Source organism: Salvelinus alpinus, chromosome 4 (assembly GCF_045679555.1).
Source record: "Salvelinus alpinus chromosome 4, SLU_Salpinus.1, whole genome shotgun sequence".
Classification (NCBI taxonomy): Eukaryota; Metazoa; Chordata; class Actinopteri; order Salmoniformes; family Salmonidae; genus Salvelinus; species Salvelinus alpinus.
Window position 1 is genome coordinate 98534811 of NC_092089.1, and position 23745 is coordinate 98558555.

The following is a 23745-nucleotide window of genomic DNA, read 5'->3' on the forward strand; positions in this document are numbered from 1 at the left end:
TCATCATGGTAGATGGTAGTACTGTCTGGCTGGCTGGCCACAGCCCAGTCACAACCACAGGCTTAGGTTCATTGTGTAATTATTGATGTATTGCTCGACTACCCCCTTTGAATACCTTATATACACATACAAAACACACACAACTCTAGATTTTACACCAACACACACACAAATGCACATGCATTTTCTCTCTCTCTCTCTCTCTCTCTCTCTCTCAAACTCTCTCTCTATTTCAAACTCTGAAACTCTCTGAAACTCTCTCTCTCTCTGTCTCTCTCAAACTCTCTCTCTCTCTGTCTCTCTATCTCTCTCTCTCCCAGGACTCACATAACATAACAACCACCTCCCTGGACGGACGGACAAGCCCAGTGATGTGATAGGTTGACAGACGTCTGTCCCAGAAGGAGCAGTGTTGTAGACAGAGAACAATGGGCCAGAACTAATAGATCTGATTCAAACTGAGTAACCAGCCAGAGCCTTCCCCCCTGCCTTGGGCTCTATCTGCCCTTTTCTGACCAGCTACACACACACATGCACATACACACACACACATGCATCTACATTCACACACACATGCATCTACATTCACACACACATGCAAGCACGCACCACACACAGTAGTGGTGCGCGGGTCAGCTGTTTGGTCAACTGCACCCGCCCACAACCGGCCCGACTATATATGATAAAGTGAAAATCTGAGGCCCACACCCGACCCTAACCCGCTAATATAGAACATCTGAGGCCCACACCCGACCCTAACCCACTGATATAGAACATCTGAGGCCCACACCCGACCCTAACCCGCTAATATAGAAAATCTGAGGCCCACACCTGACTCTAACCCGCTAATATAGAACATCTGAGGCCCACACCTGACTCTAACCCGCTAATATAGAACATCTGAGGCCCACACCCGACCCTAACCCGCTAATATAGAACATCTGAGGCCCACACCCGACCCTAACCCGCTAAATATAGAACATCTGAGGCCCACACCCGACCCTAACCCGCTAATATAGAACATCTGAGGCCCCGACCCTAACCCGCTAATATAGAACATTTGAGGCCCACACCCGACCCTAACCCGCTAATATAGAACATCTGAGGCCCACACCCGACCCTAACCCGCTAATATAGAACATTTGAGGCCCACACCCGACCCTAACCCGCTAATATAGAACATTTGAGGCCCACACTCGACCCTAACCCGTTAATATAGAACATCTGAGGCCCACACCCGACCCTAACCCGCTAATATAGAACATCTGAGGCCCCCACCCGACCCTAACCCGCTAATATAGAACATCTGAGGCCCCCACCCGACCCTAACCCGTTAATATAGAACATCTGAGGCCCCCACCCGACCCTAACCCACTAATATAGAACATCTGAGGCCCCCACCCGACCCTAACCCGCTAATATAGAACATCTGAGGCCCACACCTGACTCTAACCCACTAATATAGAACATCTGCTGTTGGCTACAGTCAGAGACGGCGTAAAGATCTTTTGACAGGGGGTGCAGCATTTTTTGTTGTTGCCTGGTTTAAATATGTTTCTGCTTATAATTTCCGACATCTTGGTAGGCTATTTGTTCGTCAACTTACCTATAATTACATAGATGCAGTTGCTCTTGTCATTACATGTTGCCCTAGAGGACTAAATAAACCCCTGCTCACCAGAATAATGTCGATATAAATTGATAGAATGCTTCAATATATTGACAGGTTTCTCTGTCATCTCTGCTTCTTTCGGGGCTGAAAGACGTTTAGGGACCGGGGGGAAAATGCAATAACACATTTATTTATTTATTTATTTATTTTTTCGAATGACATCAGTTTGACCGGTTGTAAGGAAATAGAAAGCTGTGAAAACAAACCAACATGTTGCTGATAAGATTTCACTTTGGCTTGGATGCATAATTAATTTATGTGGTTGAAATTCTATCAGTTTTTAAAAATGTATTTAACCTTTATTTAACTAGGCAAGTCACTTCAGGAAAAATTCTTATTTACAATGATGGCCTACCCCGGCCAAACAAATGTGCACCGTCCGATGGGATACTCCCAATCATGGTCGGATGTGATACAGCCTGGATTTGAACCAGGGACTGTAGTGACATCTCTTGCACTGAGATGCAGTGTCTTAGACCACTGCGCCACTCGGGAGCTTTTATGATGCTGATAAAGAGGGACCGTCTGTAGAGGTGCTATAACTCCACATTCACATTCTCTCAAGATGCTGAAAGCAAGAAATCGTATTTCTCCGCTCCTTTCCGTGTCAACATTTTGCATACATTTGGTGGATAATTTTACTGCAAGCAATGCTTAATTCTGCAGGTGTTAATAGTAAGGCTACAGTTGAAGTGGGAAGTTTACATACACCTTACAGCCAAATACATTAAACTCCGTTTTTCACAATTCCTGACATCAAATCAAAGTTTATTTGTCACGTGAATACAACAGGTGTAGTAGACCTTAACGTGAAATGCTGAATACAACAGGTGTAGTAGACCTTACCGTGAAATGCTGAATACAACAGGTGTAGTAGACCTTACAGTGAAATGCTGAATACAACAGGTGTAGTAGACCTTACAGTGAAATGCTGAATACAACAGGTGTAGTAGACCTTACAGTGAAATGCTGAATACAACAGGTGTAGTAGACCTTACAGTGAAATGCTGAATACAACAGGTGTAGTAGACCTTACAGTGAAATGCTTACTTACAGACTCTAACCAATAGTGCAAAAAAAAGTATTAGGTGAACAATAGGTAGGTAAAGAAATAAAACAACAGTAAAAACACAGGCTATATACAGTAGCGAGGCTATAAAAGTAGTGAGGCTACATACAGACACCGGTTAGTCAGGCAGATTGAGGAAGTATGTACATGTAGATATGGTTAAAGTGACTATGCATATATGATGAACAGAGAGTAGCAGTAGCGTAAAAGAGGGGTTGGCGGGTGGTGGGTGGGACACAATGCAGATAGCCCGGTTAGCCACTGTGCGGGAGCACTGGTTGGTCGGCCCAATTGAGGTAGTATGTACATGAATGTATAGTTAAAGTGACTATGCATATATGATAAACAGAGAGTAGCAGCAGCGTAAAAAGAGGGGTTGGGGTCTCTTTGTCCTAGACTTGGCACTCCGGTACCGCTTGCCATGCGGTAGTAGAGAGAACAGTCTATGACTGGGGTGGCTGGGGTCTTTGGCAATTTTTTGGGCCTTCCTCTGACACCGCCTGGTGTAGAGGTCCTGGATGCCAGTGATGTACTGGGCCGTACGCAGTTGGGCGCCTGTAAAACTGCTGCCATTTCTTCCGGCGCCATTTTGAATCATGACATTTAATCCTAGTAAAAATTCCCTGTCCTAGGTCAGTTAGGATCACCACTTTATTTTAAGAATGTGAGATGTCAGAATAATAGTAGAGAGAATGATTTATTTCAGCTTTTATTTCTTTCATCACATTCCCAGTGGGTCAGAAGTTTACATACACTCAATTAGTATTTGGTAGCATTGCCTTTAAATTGTTTAACTTGGGTCAAACGCTTCATGTAGCCTTCCACAAGCTTCTCACAATAAGTTGGGTGAATTTTGACCCATTCCTCCTGACAGAGCTGGTGTAACTGAGTCAGGTTTGTAGGCCTCCTTGCTCGCACAAGCTTTTTCAGTTCTGCCCACAAATTTTCTATTGGATTGAGGTCAGGGCTTTGTGATGGCCACTCCAATACCTTGGCTTTGTTGTCCTTAAGCCATTTTGCCACAACTTTGGAAGTATGCTTGGGGTAATTGTCCATATGGAAGACCCATTTGCGACCAAGCTTTATCTTCTATCTTTATCTTGAGATGTTGCTTCAATATATCCACATAATTTTCCTGCCTCATGATGCCATCTATTTTGTGAAGTGCACCAGTCCCTCCTGCAGCAAAGCACCCCTACAACATGATGCTGCCACCCCTGTGCTTCACAGTTGGGATGGTGTTCTTCAGCTTGCAAGCATCCCCCTTTTTCCTCCAAACATAACAATGGTCATTATGGCCAAACAGTTATATTCTTGTTTCATCAGAACAGAGGACATTTCTCCAAAAAGTACGATCTTTGTCCCCATGTGCAGTTGCGAACCGTAGTCTGGCTTTTTTATGGAGGTTTTGGAGCAGTGGCTTCTTCCATGCTGAGCGGCCTTTCAGATTATGTCGATATAGGACTCGTTTCACTATATAGGAGTCGTTTTAGGATATAGGACTTGTTTTACTGTGGATATAGATTATTTTGTATCTGTTTCCTCCAGTGTCTTCACAAGGTCCTTTGCTGTTGTTCTGGGATTGATTTGCACTTTTCGCACCAAAGTACGTTCATCTCTAGGAGACAGAGCGTGTCTCCTTCCTGAGCTGTATGACGGCTGCGTGGTCCCATGGTGTTTATACTTGGGTACTATTGTTTGTACAGATGAACGTGGCACCTTCAGGCGTTTGGAAACTGTTCCAAGGATGAACCAGACTTGTGGAGGTCTACAATTTTTTTCTGAGGTCTTGGCTGATTTCTTTTGATTTTCCCATGATGTCAAGCAAAGAGGCACTGAATTTGAAGGTAGGCCTTGAAATACATCTACAGGTACACTTCCAATTGACTCAAATGATGATCAGAAGCTTCTAAAGCCATGACATAAGTGAAATAATCTGTCTGTAAACAATTGTTGGAAAAATTACTTGTGTCATGCACAAATGCGGTCGGATCATCACATAATTGGCATATATATTTCTCTTACAGAATTTCCACGTGGGCGAGGATATTGGAAATTTAATCAAAGTCTACTAGATGATAAATTGTTTAGAACTAGGACAGAAGATTTTATAACTGACTTTTTCAGACATAACATAGGTACAGCAGATCCCCTTATTGTATGGGACACTTTTAAGTGTGCCTTTAGAGGCCATGCAATTCAGTACTCATCTATAAAACAAAGGGAATTTAGATCAAAAGAGTCCATATTAACAAAGGAAATTGAAGGACTAACAGTACAGTTAGATAGCAATAAAAACGGTACCATAGAGGCACAGAATAAGTTAGAGGAAAAACAAAAAGAAATGGAGGAACTTATTCAAGAAAGATCCAGTGTAATATATTATAAAAATAAAGCGAACTGGATGGAATATGGGGAAAAATGCACCAAATTCTTTTTCAATCTTCAATATAGAAATGCTACCAAAAAAAATGTATTAAAACTTGTTACAAATGATGGAGTCACGCATGATTCACCAAATGATATTTTGAAAGAGGAAGTAAAGTACTTTAAGAATATGTTTTCGTTTCAGGCTCCTCCATCTCCACTAACTGAAACTAATTGTATGGATTTTTTTCCTATTAATAATGTAAAATTAACATCTGTACAGAAAGACTCATGTGAAGGCCAAATTACAGAGGAGGAACTGCTTGATGCAATTGGGGCCTTTAAGGATGGGAAAACACCAGGGCTGGATGGCATACCAGTGGAAGTATACAAAACTTTTTTTGATATACTCAAAGGACCATTATTAGCTTGTTTTAACCACTCCTATATAAATGGTAGATTATCAGACACGCAACAAGAAGGTCTGATATCGTTATTACTGAAACAGGACCCAAGTGGTATATATAAAGATCCAGTCCAATTTAAAAATTGGAGACCTCTTACACTTCAGTGTTGTGATGCAAAAATCCTAGCAAAATGCTTGGCGCATAGAATAAAAAAAGTTTTGTCAGATATTATTCATCCTAATCAGACAGGTTTTTTACATGGACGATACATTGGAGATAATATAAGGCAAGTACTGGAAACAATAGAACACTATGAAATATCGGGGACACCAGGTCTGGTTTTCATAGCTGATTTTGAAAAGGCTTTTGATAAAGTACGACTGGAGTTTATATATAAATGCCTAGAATATTTCAATTTTGGGGAATCTCTTATAAAATGGGTTAAAATTATGTATAGTAACCCTAGGTGTAAAATAGTAAATAATGGCTACATCTCAGAAAATGTTAAACTATCTAGAGGAGTAAAACAAGGTTGTCCACTATCGGCATATCTATTTATTATTGCCATCGAAATGTTAGCTGTTAAAATTAGATCAAACATTAATATTAATGGATTAGAAATCCGTGGCTTAAAAACTAAGGTGTCATTGTATGCTGATGATTCATGTTTTCTTTTAAAACCACAACTAGAGTCTCTCCACGGCCTCATAGAGGATCTAGATACCTTTGCTATCCTCTCTGGATTAAAACCAAATTATGATAAATGTACCATATTACGTATTGGATCACTAAAAAATACACATTTTATATTGCCATGTAGTTTACCAATTAAATGGTCTGACGGAGATGTGGACATACTCGGTATAAAAATCCCAAAAGAAAGAAATGATCTCACTCCAATAAATTTTTATAGAAAGTTAGCAAAAATAGATAAGATCTTGCTACCATGGAAAGGAAAATACCTGTCTATTTGTGGAAAAATCACCCTGATTAACTCTTTAGTCATATCACAGTTTACCTATTTGCTTATGGTTTTGCCTACACCTAGTGACCTGCTTTTTAAATTATATGAACAAAAAATATTCAATTTTATTTGGAACGGCAAGCCAGATAAAATTAAAAGGGCCTATTTATATAACGAATATGAATTCGGAGGGCAGAAATTATTAAATATTAAAGCATTAGACCTCTCACTAAAGGCATCAGTCATACAAAAGTTATACTTAAATCCAAACTGGTTCTCTAGTAAATTGGTACGAATGTCTCATCCTATGTTCAAGAAGGGCCTTTTTCCCTTTATTCAGATTACACCTGCTCACTTTCGGTTGTTTGAAAAGGAAATAATCTCCAAAATATCCTTATTTTTTAAACAAGCCTTAGAAAGTTGGTTGCAATTTCAGTTTAATCCACCTGAAAGGACGGAACAAATAGTACAACAAATATTGTGGTTAAATTCAAATATAGTAATTGATAAAAAAACTGTATTTATCGAAGAAATGTTTAAAAAAGGTATAATTTTTGTGAATGATATCATAAATAGGACTGGTGGAGTTATGTCACACATGCAGCTAACACAGACATATGGAAATGTCTGCTCTACCCAAAATTACAACCAATTAATTGCAGCATTACCACAAAAATGGAAGAGGCAAGTAGAAGGGGAAAAAAGTAAGGAACTTGTATGTCGGCCCTGTATTAAAGAACATAAATGGTTAAAGAAAAGTGTGATAAATAAAAACATATACCAATTTCATTTAAGGACCAAAAAACTGACAGCTGTGCCATATAAATTGCAAAATAGTTGGGAAGAGATTTTCGATGTACCCATTCCATGGCACATGGTTTATGAATTGATACGGAAAACAACGCCGGATTCAAAACTTTGAATTTTTCAATTTAAATTACTGTACAAAATTCTTGCAACTAATAGAATGTTATATATATGGGGTATACAATCTTCCCAGCTCTGCAGATTCTGTTGTGAGGAGGCAGAGTCATTAGATCATTTATTTTGGTATTGTCCATATGTAGCTCGTTTTTGGTCACAGGTCCAGGAATGGCTGAAGAATTGCAACATTTGCCTAGAACTAACGCTACAGATAGCAATACTGGGGGATTTGAAAAGCCATAGTCAATCAATCAATAATATAATAATTATTTTAGCAAAAATGTTTATTTTTAATTTACAATCTGTAGAAGCTATGAGAATAGGAAGGTTCAAATCTTTTGTGAAGCATCACAGCACAGTTGAAAAATATATGGCAAATAAAAATCCGAAATGGATGATGTTGGAAGATAGATGGGAGGGGTTGAGTGGAACTGAAGGGTGGGACTAATAACAGGATAAACAATGTAGGGCATGCGGGATCTGTGAAATGTGTATAGGTGCGGAGCTTTTGTGAAATAGCACAGTTACAAGTGGAAATAAAATTGGATGGACAACAGAAATAGAGGAAGGACTAAGAACAAACAAGAGAGAACTATTGTAAAGTAGACTGTGTCTGTAAAATAGGTATAAGATGTATAAATTGAAGGTAAAAGCAGAAGTGTTTATTAGTTTACTCCAATTGGGGGAGCGGTGGTAGGGTTGCGGGGAATAATAATAAAGGTATATTCTTTAAAAAAGTATGTATGTCTATATAGGTATGTGTATGTATATATGTGTATATGTATGCATGCGTGTATGGATATATATATTTACCCAAAAAAATATGGGGGATTGGAAATGATGCAGACAATTACATTGGAAGCAACATTCTTTCCGCAATATTAAGCTGATCCTCCCCTGAAAAAAATAAAATAATAATAAAATTAAATTAAAAAATTAAAAAAAACTTTTAAAAAACTTTTAAAAAAAAGAAGATATATATAGTTTGTTAACAAGACATTTGTGGAGTGGTTAAAAACAAGTTTTAATGACTCCAACCTAAGTGTATGTAAACTTTCAACTAAACTGTATATCACTCCAGTGTAAATTGCTAAATTGTAATTACTTCGCCACTATTGGCCTATTTATTGCCTTACCTCCTTACTTCATTTGCACACACTGTATACAGATTTTTCTATTGTGTTATGTATTATACAGTGGGGCAAAAAAGTATTTAGTCAGCCACCAATTGTGCAAGTTCTCCCACTTAAAAAGATGAGAGAGGCCTGTAATTTTCATCATAGGTACACTTCAACTATGACAGACAAAATGAGGGGAAAAAATCCAGAAAATCACATTGTAGGATTTTTAATGAATTTATTTGCAAATTATGGTGGAAAATAAGTATTTGGTCACCTACAAACAAGCAAGATTTCTGGCTCTCACAGACCTGTAACTTCTTCTTTAAGAGGCTCCTCTGTCCTCCACTCGTTACCTGTGTTAATGGCACCTGTTTGAACTTGTTATCAGTATAAAAGACACCTGTCCACAACCTCAAACAGTCACACTCCAAACTCCACTATGGCCAAGACCAAAGAGCTGTCAAAGGACACCAGAAACAAAATTGTAGACCTGCACCAGGTTGGGAAGACTGAATCTGCAATAGGTAAGCAGCTTGGTTTGAAGAAATCAACTGTGGGAGCAATTATTAGGAAATGGAAGACATACAAGACCACTGATAATCTCCCTCGATCTGGGGCTCCACGCAAGATCTCACCCCGTGGGGTCAAAATGATCACAAGAACGGTGAGCAAAAATCCCAGAACCACACGGGGGGACCTAGTGAATGACCTGCAGAGAGCTGGGAACAAAGTAACAAAGCCTACCATCAGTAACACACTACGCCGCCAGGGACTCAAATCCTGCAGTGCCAGACGTGTCCCCCTGCTTAAGCCAGTACATGTCCAGGCCCGTCTGAAGTTTGCTAGAGAGCATTTGGATGATCCAGAAGAAGATTGGGAGAATGTCATATGGTCAGATGAAACCAAAATATAACTTTTTGTTAAAAACTCAACTCGTCGTGTTTGGAGGACAAAGAATGCTGAGTTGCATCCAAAGAACACCATACCTACTGTGAAGCATGGGGGTGGAAACAACATGCTTTGGGGCTGTTTTTCTGCAAAGGAACCAGGACGACTGATCCGTGTAAAGGAAAGAATGAATGGGGCCATGTATCGTGAGATTTTGATCTTCAATGCCCTTCCATCAGCAAGGGCATTGAAGTTGAAACGTGGCTGGGTCTTTCAGCATGACAATGATCCCAAACACACCGCCCGGGCAACGAAGGAGTGGCTTCGTAAGAAGCATTTCAAGGTCCTGAAGTGGCCTAGCCAGTCTCCAGATCTCAACCCCATAGAAAATCTTTGGAGGGAGTTGAAAGTCCGTGTTGCCCAGCAACAGCCCCAAAACATCACTGCTCTAGAGGAGATCTGCATGGAGGAATGGGCCAAAATACCAGCAACAGTGTGTGAAAACCTTGTGAAGACTTACAGAAGACGTTTGACCTCTGTCATTGCCAACAAAGGGTATATAACAAAGTATTGAGATAAACTTTTGTTATTGACCAAATACTTATTTTCCACCATAATTTGCAAATAAATTCATAAAAAATCCTACAATGTGATTTTCTAGATTTTTTTTTCTAATTTTGTCTGTCATAGTTGAAGTGTACCTATGATGATAATTACAGGCCTCTCTCATATTTTTAAGTGGGAGAACTTGCACAATTGGTGGCTGACTAAATACTTTTTTGCCCCACTGTATATGTACATGTATTTATCCCATGTGTAACTCTGTGTTGTTTTTGTCGCACTGCTTTGGTTTATCTTGGCCAGGTCGCAGTTGTAAATGAGAACTTGTTCTCAACTGACCTACCTGGTTAAATAAAGGAACATTTTGAGCTGTTCTTGACATAATATGGACTTGGTCTTTTACCAAATAGGGCTATCTTCTGTATACCCCCTCTACCTTGTCACAACACAACTGATTGGCTCAAATTCATTAATAAGGAAAGAAATTCCACAAATGTACTCTTAAGGAGGCACACCTGTTAATTGAAATGCATTCCAGGTGATTATCTCATGAAGTTGGTTGAGAGAATGCCAAGAGTGTTCAAAGCTGTCATCAAGGCAAAGGGTGGCTATTTGAAGAATCTCAAATATAAAATACATTTTGATTTGTTTAACACTTTTTGATTTCTACATGATTCCATGTGTGTTATTTCATAGTTTTGAAGTCTTCACTATTATTCTGCAATTTAGAAAATAGTAAAAAAAATAAAGAAAAATCCTTGAATGAGTAGGTGCGTTCTAAAACTTTTGACCGGTAGTGTAGCTGCGATCATTCTATTTTACCACTTCACCAAATCTTTCCCAAACATTACTTTACTGGCCCTCCCTTCTCTTTATTTTCAACTCTCCATTTCACAGCTTTTCTCTTATTGAATTAAACTCTGACATTGTCTTTTTTGTTTCCGTGGTTCGACGTTAACTTTTTCTGCCCGATCCCAAAAGCATTTGGTGATTGGAATGCAGGCTCATACAGTTCGGACCTAAGTCTTACTCACAGGTACTAATGCCAGAAAGCCTAAAATAATGAAAGAAAAATCTAAATGTAGCCTATAGATATAAATTGCAGAAGAATTATACATTCATGGATTTTTTAAAGTTATTGCTTTCTCTTTATTCAACCCGCCTGCCACCCACCCGCCCTTCATCCACACAATATTTCATGACCCTAAACCCAGCATACACATCTACAAATGCACACGCACACACACTTGTCCGACGAGCCTTCCTCCTCTCCCCAGCCTCATATTCTCTTGGCTGGCCCTGTCCACACTCTGTTGATCGGAAGTCAACAACACATTAGAACCCGCAGCATGGTGGATGGGGATAGGCTAATTGGGGTGATACTGAGCTGTTCCATTAGTTCTGTGGATAAGCCGGAGAGACAGTTCCTACTGCATAGTAGTAGTGGACTGTAGTTGGTGCTGCATGCTTTTACACACGGATTAGCTACAGTACTATGTTTTTGGCTTGGGCTAGGTTGTAGTTTGATACTGGTAGTTTTTCTATTCTGTACCATTTGAGCCTTAACTGTCAGTGTAGGCATTACAAATCTCAATGATAGACAAGCCAAAGACAATGACGAGCTACATTGGTGTCAGAAGTGGGATATGCTGTGTTTTGACAGTGGTAGTGTTTCTATAGTATCTGGTTCTTCATCCATCCGTCACATATAGCATTAGATAACTCAATGACTGACTGGCCACACCATTACAATAACCAGCTATAGTGTTCTTAATCCTCTCACCGCTCCTATCTATCCATCTATCCTGTGTCAGAGCGAGGCAGAGAATTATGTCTTCATTTTTCAGAAAATCAAAGGCTGAGAGTTTAATTATTCATTGCATCTAAATAGGTCACTGCCTCTTATTATGAGTGGCAAGCAGAGGAAGTAGTACACAGAGAAGGAGAGTGGGAGAGAGATAGAGAGAGGGGTTAACAGAGAAAGAGACAGAGAGAGAGAGGGGGGGTTGAGAAAGAGGGCGAGAGATATGGAGAGAGAGTGGGGGGTTGAGAGCGAGAGAGAGAGAGCTATGGAGAGAGAGAGGCGTAGAAAGAGAGGGAGAGAGATATGGAGGGAGACAAAGAGAGAGGGAAAGAGGGGAAATGCCTGCACCGTCTGCATGCTGCCTGTGTTATGATGCTCTATATGACAAAGGGTGAGGCTAACAGAACAGAAGGGTTATCACAACAGAAGAGTTATCACAACAGAAGAGTTATCACAATAGAAGAGTTATCACAACAGAAGGGTTATCACAACAGAATAGTTATCACAACAGAAGGGTTATCACATCATAAGAGTTATCACAACAGAAGGGTTATCACAACAGAAGAGTTATCACAACAGAAGGGTTATCACAACAGAAGAGTTATCACAACAGAAGGGTTATCACAACAGAAGGGTTATCAAAACAGAAGGGGTATCACAACAGAAGGGTTATCACAACAGAAGAGTTATCACAACAGAAGGGTTATCACAACAGAAGGGTTATCACAACAGAAGAGTTATCACAACAGAAGGGTTATCACATCATAAGAGTTATCACAACAGAAGGGTTATCACAACAGAAGAGTTATCACAACAGAAGGGTTATCACAACAGAAGAGTTATCACAACAGAAGGGTTATCACAACAGAAGGGTTATCAAAACAGAAGGGTTATCACAACAGAAGGGTTATCACAACAGAAGGGTTATCACAACAGAAGGGTTATCACAACAGAAGGGTTATCAAAACAGAAGGGTTATCACAACAGAAGGGTTATCACAACAGAAGAGTTATCACAACAGAAGGGTTATCACAACAGAAGGGTTATCACAACAGAAGGGTTATCAAAACAGAAGGGTTATCACAACAGAAGGGTTATCACAACAGAAGAGTTATCACAACAGAAGGGTTATCACAACAGAAGGGTTATCACAACAGAAGAGTTATCACAACAGAAGGGTTATCACAACAGAAGGGTTATCACAACAGAAGGGTTATCACAACAGAAGAGTTATCACAACAGAAGGGTTATCACAACAGAAGGGTTATCACAACAGAAGAGGTATCACAACAGAAGAGTTATCACAACAGAAGGGTTATCACAACAGAAGAGTTATCACAACAGAAGGGTTATCACAACAGAAGGGTTATCACAACAGAAGGGTTATCACAACAGAAGAGTTATCACAACAGAAGGTGAACAGAGGATCTACCCAGTTAGCTGACAGTTCTTGGTCCCCTGAAATGTCCTCTGTAATCTCCATCTCTAATTGTATGTATTATTAAACCTACCATTATGTTCTCTAGTAGCATTTGACAAACCAGAATATAAATAATGTAAATAGTAAGCATTACAGGACCAAGAATAGAACCTTTGAGTAAAAACAGATGTCAGCTCAACATGTGCGAGAGCCTCATTTCCCTGTCTTTTGACATTGACCATAGCTCCCATTTTGGCCCACTAGGTTAGTTTGGTATGTATTCTAAGACTATAGTACCTGTGTTTGTCCCCTGCAGATGGCTATACCACTGATGACATTGAGTTCTACTGGCGAGGGGGAGATGGAGCCGTGTCTGGGGTGGAGAGAATAGAACTGCCTCAGTTCTCCATCGTGGACTACAAACTGGTCTCCAAGAACGTGGTCTTCTCTACAGGTACACAGTGGCGGCCATTTTGATACAGTATACCTATGTATATCTATGGTTATACTGTCGATTTTCAGGGGTTGATACACAGATATTCTGTATATTACCTTTCTATGCTTTAGAGTTCTGATTCCCTCCACTTCAGGTCATTATTTTACAATACTATGTATTCTCAATGGTTTACCTGGTTAAATAAAGCAAAATAAAAAATAAATACAGTTCTGTCTGTATTCCTCCATGCAGGTTCCTACCCCCGCCTGTCACTGAGCTTCAAGCTAAAGAGGAACATCGGCTACTTTATCCTCCAGACCTACATGCCCTCGATCCTGATCACCATCCTGTCTTGGGTCTCCTTCTGGATCAACTATGATGCCTCTGCTGCCAGAGTGGCCCTGGGTAAGATTGCCCAACGATCGATCAATAAAGCCATCGAGATTCATCAGTCAATCAAATCAATACAATTAAACTTATACAGTATAGCCATGTTTACAAACAATGGTGTCATAGCGTTCGCATTGTTTTGAAATGTCATGTAAAATAGGCATTGTTGTTCATGGGTGACATATAAAAGAAAGAAACGGAGCATTATTATTCTGCCCTAAACCAGATACGATAGTAATTACATATACTCCTTGCACCTTGATCGTATTGCTATCTAATGACAATTATATTAGTACTGTGAATGATTTGTGAAACCAGGGTTATTGGCCAGGATAAGGTTAAAATTAGTGCCTTAGTCCACTGACCTGTGTCAGGTGATTGTCAGGTGATCCCCTGTGGCTCAGTTGGTAGAGCATGGCGCTTGCAACGCCAGGGTTGTGGGTTCATTCCCCAGGGGGGGCCAGGATGAATATGTATGAACTTTCCAATTTGTAAGTCGCTCTGGATAAGAGCGTCTGCTAAATGACGTAAATTGTCAGGTGGAACTGGATCCTGTTTGTTGTTTTTTCTGATGAGCTTTTCTCTTATACTGCTTGATTGGCTGGCTAGTTGGTTGGCTGTCTGGTTAATTGGCTGGCTGGCTGGTTGGCTGTCTGGTTAATTGGCTGGCTGGCTGGTTGACTTGCTCTGTCTGTCTGTCTTTCTGATGTGTAAACCATGATGCCTAAATATTCACCTGACTGGTTTATCTATCCCTGATGTCCAGATTTAAATAGCTGAATATATCCCCGATGTCCAGGTTTCATTGAGCCCTGTCCTGAACATGAGCCCAGTCCTGAACATGAGCCCTGTCCTGAACATGAGCCCTGTCCTGAACATGAGCCCTGTCCTGAACATGAGCCCTGTCCTGAACATGAGCCCTGTCCTGAACATGAGCCCTGTACTGAACATGAGCCCTGTCCTGAACATGAGCCCTGTCCTGAACATGAGCCCTGTCCTGAACATGAGCCCAGTCCTGAACATGAGCCCTGTCCTGAACATGAGCCTAGTCCTGAACATGAGCCCAGTCTTGAACATGAGCCCTGTCCTGAACATGAGCCCTGTCCTGAACATGAGCCCTGTCCTGAACATGATCCCAGTCTTGAACATGAGCCCTGTCCTGAACATGAGCCCTGTCCTGAACATGAGCCCTGTCCTGAACATGAGCCCTGGTCTGAACATGAGCCCTGTCCTGAACATGAGCCCTGGTCTGAACATGAGCCCTGTCCTGAACATGAGCCCTGTCCTGAACATGAGCCCTGTCCTGAACATGAGCCCTGTCCTGAACATGAGCCCTGTCCTGAACATGAGCCCAGTCCTGAACATGAGCCCTGGTCTGAACATGAGCCCTGTCCTGAACATGAGCCCTGGTCTGAACATGAGCCCTGTCCTGAACATGAGCCCTGTCCTGAACATGAGCCCTGTGTATTGTTAATTCTAGCTCTAGATGATATCAGAGGCCATGGGGAAAGCAGCATGAACAGGCGTAGTTAGCTGTGTGACTGCGTGGCCGATGGATGGCAGAGTTACGTATAATACCTATGAATCTGACCAAATGCAGATTATATAACGCAGAAATCTAACGTATCAAACACAATGGGTGTATTGGGCCTAAAAACACAGGTGAATCGTGCTGTGACTAATACCAGGGCTGCATCCCAAATTACACCCTATTCCCTATATAGTACACTACCCATAGGGCTCTGGTAAAAAAAGTAGTGCACTACCCATAGGGCTCTGGTAAAAAAAAGTAGTGCACTACCCATAGGGCTCTGGTAAAAAAAGTAGTGCACTACCCATAGGGCTCTGGTAAAGAAAAGTAGTGCACTACCCATAGGGCTCTGGTAAAAAAAGTAGTGCACTACCCATAGGGCTCTGGTAAAAAAAGTAGTGCACTACCCATAGGGCTCTGGTAAAAAAAGTAGTGCACTACCCATAGGGCTCTGGTAAAAAAAAGTAGTGCACTACCCATAGGGCTCTGGTAAAAAAAAGTAGTGCACTACCCATAGGGCTCTGGTAAAAAAAAGTAGTGCACTACTGCTTTGTAGGGAATAAGGTGTTAAAGGGGGTATCACACTGGGCTGCTTCTTTTGTCTACAGACGCAAATATGATATATATATATGATGGCGCCGGAGGAGATGTCTTCCGTTTTACGGGCTCCTAACCAATTGTGCTTTTGTGTGTGTTTTTTCACGATATTTGTAACTTATTTTTTACATATTGTTTTTCTGCCACCGTCTCTTATGACTGAAAAGAGCCTCTGGATATCAGGACAGCCATTACTCACCTCGTACTGGACAAAACATTTTCTTTAACGAGTCAAGGATTTACTTCAGAAACCGGACAAGGCCCGAATCCCCGTCATTCGCATGAAGAAGAGACAGAGATATTGGGGACGTAGGTCGGGGTGCCTTTGTAAGGATCCAACGACGAGTGAGTAATCCCCCTCTACCATCAGTCCTATTAGCCAACGTGCAATCATTGGATAACAAAATGGATGAGCTCCTATCAAGACTATCCTACCAATGGGACATTAAAAACGGTCATATTTTATGTTTCACTGAGTCGTGGCTGAATGACTACATGGATAACATACAGCTGGCTGGGTTTTTGCTCCATCGGCAAGACAGTACAGCTGCCTCCAGTAAGATAAGGGGTGGTGGTCTGTGTCTATTTGTAAATAACAGCTGGTGCAAGAAATCTAATATTAAGGAAGTCTCAAGGTTTTCCTCACCTGAGGTAAAGTATCTCATGATAAGCTGTAGACTACACTATTTACCAAGAGAGTTGAAATCTATATTTTTCGTAGCTATGAAATTTACCACCACAACCGATGCTGGCGCTAAGACAACGAGCGAGCTGTATAAGGCCATAAACAAACAAGAAAATGCTCATCCAGAGGTGGCGCTCCTAGTGGCCAGGGACTTTAATGCAGGGAAACTGAAATCCGTTTTGCCTAGTTTCTACCAGCATGTTAAATGTGCAACCAGAGGGAAACAAATTCTAAACAAACTTGACTCCACACACATAGACACATACAAAGCTCTCCCTCACTCTCAATTTGGCAAATCTGACCACAATTATATCCTCCTGATTCCTGCTTACAAGCAAATAACTAAAGCAGGAAGGACCAGTCAATAAGGAAATGGTCAGATGACACAGACGCTAAGCTACAGGACTGTTTAGCACAGACTGGAATACTAATATATTTCGGGATTTTTCCGATGGCATTGAGGAGTACACCACATCAGTCACTGGCTTCATCAATAAGTGCCTCAATGATGTCATACCTCAACCAGAAGCCATGGATTACAGGCAACATCCACACTGAGCTAAAGGGTAGAGCTGCCACTTTCAATTAGCGGGACTCAAACCCAGAAACTTATAACAAATCCCACTATGCCCTCTGACGAACCATCAAACAGGAAAAGCATCAATACAGGACTAAGATTGAATCCTACTACACCGGCTCCGACACTCGTCGGATGAGGCAGGGCTTGCAAACTATTATGGACTACAAAGGGAAGCACAGCCTTGAGCTGTCCAGTGACACGAGCCTACCAGACGAGCTAAATGCCTTCTATGCTCGCTTCGAGGCAAGCAATACTGAAGCATGCATGAGAGCACCAGCTGTTCCAGACGACTGTGTGATTACGCTCTCCATAGCCGATGTAAGTAAGACCTTTAAACAGGTCAACATTCACAAGGCCACGGAGCAGAAGGATTACCAGGACGTGTACTGTACTCTGATCATGCGCTGACCAAGTGTCTTCACTGACATTTTCAACCTGTCCCTGACCAAGTCTGTAATACCTACATGTTTCAAGCAGACCACCATAGTCCCTGTACCCAAGGAAGCGAAGGTAACCTGCCTAAATGATTACCGCCCCGTAGCACTCACGTCTGTAGCCATGAAGTGCTTTGAAAGGCTGGTTATGGCTCACATCAACAGCATCCTCCCGGATACCCTAGACCCACTCCAATTTGCATACTGGCCCAACAGATCCACAGATGATGCAGTCTTTATTGCACTCCACACTGCCCTTTCCCACCTGGACAAAAGGAACACCTACGTATGTGAGAACGCTATTCATTGACTACAGCTTATCGTTCAACACGTACGGTATACTGCACTTGTTCGGCGCATGTGACAAATTATTTTTTTGATTTGATTTGATTTGATTCCTGAACCCTTTGGTTGGTCCCCTGGAATTTGGACAGAGACTCAACACTCACATACACATACACACGCACGCAAACACACACCTATGAACGCATACACACACACAAAAAATAGACCTGCTATTTTCAACTCTTAATGATCGGCTATGAAAAGCCAACTGAAAATTATTCATGATTATTATTTGACCATGCTTGTCACTTATGAACATTTTGAACATCTTGGCATAGTTCTGTTATAATCTCCACCCGGCACAGCCAGAAGAGGACTGGCCACCCCTCATAGCCTGGTTCCTCTCTAGGTTTCTTCCTAGGTTTTGGCCTTTCTAGGGAGTTTTTCCTAGCCACCGTGCTTCTACACCTGCATTGCTTGCTGTTTGGGGTTTTAGGCTGGGTTTCTGTACAGCACTTCGAGATATTAGCTGATGTACGAAGGGCTATATAAAATAAAATAAACTTGACATACACTTACAGTACATGAATGAACACACACAAACATACCCCCACACGTGTGCCCATACACAGCTAGGCGGAAGTGTCATGTAGATGTTGGGGAATGAGGAACCATCTGTCCGTATGGGCTCATTAGGTCTGTAGAATGAGGAACCATCTGTCCGTATGGGTTCATTAGGTCTGTAGAATGAGGAACCATCTGTCCGTATGGATTCATTAGGTCTGTAGAAGTAGGAATCATCTGTCCGTATGGATTCATTAGGTCTGTAGAATGAGGAATCATCTGTCCGTATGGATTCATTAGGTCTGTAGAATGAGGAACCATCTGTCCGTATGGGTTCATTAGGTCTGTAGAATGAGGAACCATCTGTCCGTATGGGTTCATTAGGTCTGTAGAATGAGGAACCATCTGTCCGTATGGATTCATTAGGTCTGTAGAATGAGGAACCATCTGTCCGTATGGATTCATTAGGTCTGTAGAATGAGGAATCATCTGTCCGTATGGATTCATTAGGTCTGTAGAATGAGGAACCATCTGTCCGTATGGGTTCATTAGGTCTGTAGAATGAGGAACCATCTGTCCGTATGGGTTCATTAGGTCTGTAGAATGAGGAACCATCTGTCCGTATGGATTCATTAGGTCTGTAGAATGAGGAACCATCTGTCCGTATAGGATCATTAGGTCTGTAGAATGAGGAACCATCTGTCCGTATGGGTTCATTAGGTCTGTAGAATGAGGAACCATCTGTCCGTATGGATTCATTAGGTCTGTAGAATGAGGAACCATCTGTCCGTATAGGATCATTAGGTCTGTAGAATGAGGAACCATCTGTCCGTATGGGTTCATTAGGTCTGTAGAATGAGGAACCATCTGTCCGTATAGGATCATTAGGTCTGTAGAATGAGGAACCATCTGTCCGTATGGATTCATTAGGTCTGTAGAATGAGGAATCATCTGTCCGTATGGGTTCATTAGGTCTGTAGAATGAGGAATCATCTGTCCGTATGGGTTCATTAGGTCTGTAGAATGAGGAATCATCTGTCCGTATGGATTCATTAGGTCTGTAGAATGAGGAACCATCTGTCCGTATGGATTCATTAGGTCTGTAGAATGAGGAACCATCTGTCCGTATGGATTCATTAGGTCTGTAGAATGAGGAATCATCTGTCCGTATGGATTCATTAGGTCTGTAGAATGAGGAACCATCTGTCCGTATGGATTCATTAGGTCTGTAGAATGAGGAACCATCTGTCCGTATAGGATCATTAGGTCTGTAAAGGTGCCAAACTACTACACTACTATGGACTTGTTTACTCCTCACATCCCTGTTGGCTGTTTCCCGACCCTGTACCAGGAGGACACAGGATTATTCTGGTTCTTTATCACATACAGAATCAGATCTAAACTGAAGCTGATTTCGTCTCCTTTGAATACACACACCTGACACCCATTTCACGTTTAGGGTATTTTGATTCGATTGAAAGCACAATTGCTTTTAAACAATAATGAAGAACTGTTTATATTCTGGGCAGCAGATGAGGACAGTAAACGTTGAAAACACTAGTTTGATGATTAGTCATTTTAATTGTTTGTTTACGACTAAATTCTCTTTCCAATGATCTCCGGTGTTTTTTGGTAACTATTATAAAGCTGATAGGCTCTGAATTACTTGTTTATGACATTATTTTGGTGAATGCTGTGATTGTAAAGGTCAAATGTGATCTTCAGGTATCACTACGGTGTTGACCATGACCACCATCAACACCCATCTGAGAGAGACTCTTCCTAAGATCCCTTACGTCAAGGCCATAGACATGTACCTGATGGGCTGCTTCGTGTTCGTCTTCCTGGCCCTGCTGGAGTACGCCTTCGTCAATTACATCTTCTTTGGACGTGGGCCCCAGAGGCAGAAGAGGGCCGCCGAGAAACTAGCCGTCGCCAACAACGAGAAACTCCGACCCGACCCCAATAAGGTAGGTGTCTCTGGATAGGAAGGGAGTAGGGACAGATGGTTCTAGAGAGGTTGTGTTGATGGTGTAATGTGGTGTCGGATGCAGTAGGAGAACACAGGCTATTCTTTCTCTCAAGGTCAATGTGATGCTTCTGTGATCAACTGTTGACTTGATGTCCTTTACCAGGGTTCTCTCTGCACTAGGGCTCTACTACACCTCCATGTCCCATTGGTGTATCCATGTGTATCTATCAACCACAGTTCAATGAAAATACATCTTTATTAGTTAGACCAGGATTTGACAACATCTGACAGCAAGCTGCGATTTCTCCATGGTAACAGTGCTGATTTTGTATGCTTGCAGTGGATGGTGGGAAATGTAGTTCAGAGAGATGATGCTCTGTATGCCAGAATGAAACAGAGGGAAATTGACGCGTATGACACGATGTGGGATCCCATCTTTGTGGACGATGCCGCATTAGGACTAGGCGAGCAAAGAAATAAGGTACTGGAAGGTTTTGAAAGTCAAAACTTTAACAAATGTCATCAATCTGAATCAACTCCCCCGATCAGAGGAAAATACTGTAGTATTTTTGTGCATTTCTTTAATTTTATTCTATAGATTTTTAAAGGCAACTTTAATCATCACTTCCCACCATTGTGTTTTTTTTCCCTTCTCTTGATTTGCTCTTCATGCATTTTCCTGACAAACACGTCATAGTAGTGGTTGAATAAATTACAGCATAGTTTCGATCTGCGTTCCAAATGGCACCATATTCTCTATTTAGTGCACTACTTTTGACCAGGGCCAATATAGGGAATAGGGTGCCATCTGGTACAGAGTCTACTTCTCAGTGAAGATATTATATACCTTTAATTGATGGGAAACCTATAAAATGGGGAGACAGGAAATGCTGGTTGTAATTACAAGCTATTCCAAAGCTAATGTTGGTATGTTAGAAAAATGAAAATCTGAGGTAAATTGATAACTCTCCCAAATAACAAGTGAAGCAATTGAAAGGAAATGAGATGGTTAGTGGCATATTATCTCTCAGCCTAACAGAGAAGAAAAAGACAAAATATTATTTCTCATTCTGAGTTTTGCCAACTGAGTGGCCTTGGAACAGAGTATAAACAACAGATATCATTGATTTTTTTTCTTCTTTCAACTAATAAGTTGAAAATCTTTTTGATTTAGTTGTGTTGTTTTGTTTTGATTCTGAAGTCAGGCTATGGATGAAGAAACTTCCGATCCACTTCCTCAGTCCTCACAGCGTCTCTCCTCACCTAAACCTAACTTTGACCCCTGAACCTTCAACCTTAAGCTCTACTTCATCTTTGCAATATTTCCTTATTACTGTTTCTCTCAACCTTTATCCTCTCACATTTCTTCCTTTTGTTTACGTTGTTTGTTTACTTGGTTTGTCTTGTTCTGACTAGACAGAATGTTAACCACATGCTGGCTGAAATTATGAGATGACAATGAAGATAATTTCGCCATGAGAATGATTTATATATATAGAACACTACCGTTCAAAAGGTTGGGGTCACTTAGAAATGTCCTTGTTTTTGAAAGAAAAAATAATAATTGTCTGTTAAAATAACATAAAATTGATTAGATATACAGTGTAGACATTGTTAATGTTGTAAATGACTATTGTAGCGGGAAACTGCTGATTTTTAATGGAATATTTACATAGGCGTACAGAGGCCCATTATCAGCAACCATCACTCCTGTGTTCCAATGGCACGTTGTGTTAGCTAATCCAAGTTTATCATTTTAAAAGGCTAATTGATCATTACCAGTCTCAACACCAGTCTCAACGTCAACAGTGAAGAGGCGACTCCGGGATGCTGGCTTTCTAGGCAGAGTTCCTCTGTCCAGTGTCTGTGTTCTTTTGCCCATCTTAATCTTTTCTTTCTATTGGCCAGTCTGAGATATGGCTTTTTCTTTGCAACTCTGCCTAGAAGGCCAGTATCCCGGAGTCGCCTCTTCACTGTTGACGTTGAGACTGGTGTTTTGCGGGTACTATTTAATGAAGCTGCCAGTTGAGGACTTGAGGTCTGTTTCTCAAACTAGACACTCTAATGTACTTGCCCTCTTGCTCAGTTGTGCACCGGGGCCTTCCACTCCTCTTTCTATTCTGGTTAGCGCCAGTTTGCGCTGATCTATGAAGGAAGTAGTACACAGCGTTGTATGAGATCTTCAGTTTCTTGGCAATTTTTCACATGGAATAGCATTCATTTCTCAGTACAAGAACAGACTGACGAGTTTCAGAAGAAAGTTATTTGTTTCTGGGCATTTTGAGCCTGTAATCGAACCCACCAATGCTGATGCTCCAGATACTCAACTAGTCTAAAGAAGGCCAGTTTTATTGCTTCTTTAATCAGGACAACAGTTTTCAGCTGTGCTAACATAATTGCAAAAGGGTTTTCTAATGATCAATTAACCTTTTAAAATGATAAACATGGATTAGCTAACACAACGTGCCATTGGAACACAGGAGTGATGGTTGCTGATAATGGGCCTATGTAGATATTACATTCAAAATCAGCCGTTTCCAGCTACAATAGTCATTTACAACATTAACAATGTCTACACTGTATTTCTGATCAATTTGATGTTATTTTAATGGACAAAAAATTAGCTTTGCTTTAAAAACAAGGACATTTCTATGTGACCCCAAACTTTTGAAAGGTAGTGTATATATATATATATATATATAGTATATTTACAGGACTGCCAATTTATACTTATGTGTAATGACTAGCTATTGACTTATAGAAATATAATCCATAATTAAATATTCAATTTTATGGTAAATACACTCGCTACTGTAAGTCAAATGTGTCCTATTAGTACAACCACAGAACAGTGTCTATTAGTACAACCACAGAACAGTGTCTATTAGTACAACCACAGAACAGTATCTATTAGTACAACCACAGAACAGTGTCTATTAGTACAACCACAGAACAGTGTCTATTAGTACAACCACAGAACAGTGTCTATTAGTACAACCACAGAACAGTGTCTATTAGTACAACCACAGAACAGTATCTATTAGTACAACCACAGAACAGTATCTATTAGTACA

General features: G+C 40.9%; 1 protein-coding gene across 2 annotated transcripts in view; it reads left to right on the forward strand.

Annotated features, from left to right (window-relative positions):
• Positions 1–23745, forward strand: part of LOC139574783 (gamma-aminobutyric acid receptor subunit beta-2-like) — a 157028-nt gene that overhangs the window by 130379 nt on the left and 2904 nt on the right. The window contains exons 6-9 of one of the 2 annotated variants that reach the window (XM_071399662.1): positions 13514–13651; positions 13886–14038; positions 20425–20669; positions 21012–21152. In XM_071399662.1, the coding sequence (XP_071255763.1) occupies positions 13514–13651; positions 13886–14038; positions 20425–20669; positions 21012–21152 (677 nt within the window). The remainder of the gene's footprint in view (positions 1–13513; positions 13652–13885; positions 14039–20424; positions 20670–21011; positions 21153–23745) is intronic. The other variant, XM_071399663.1, reaches the window with a different exon arrangement.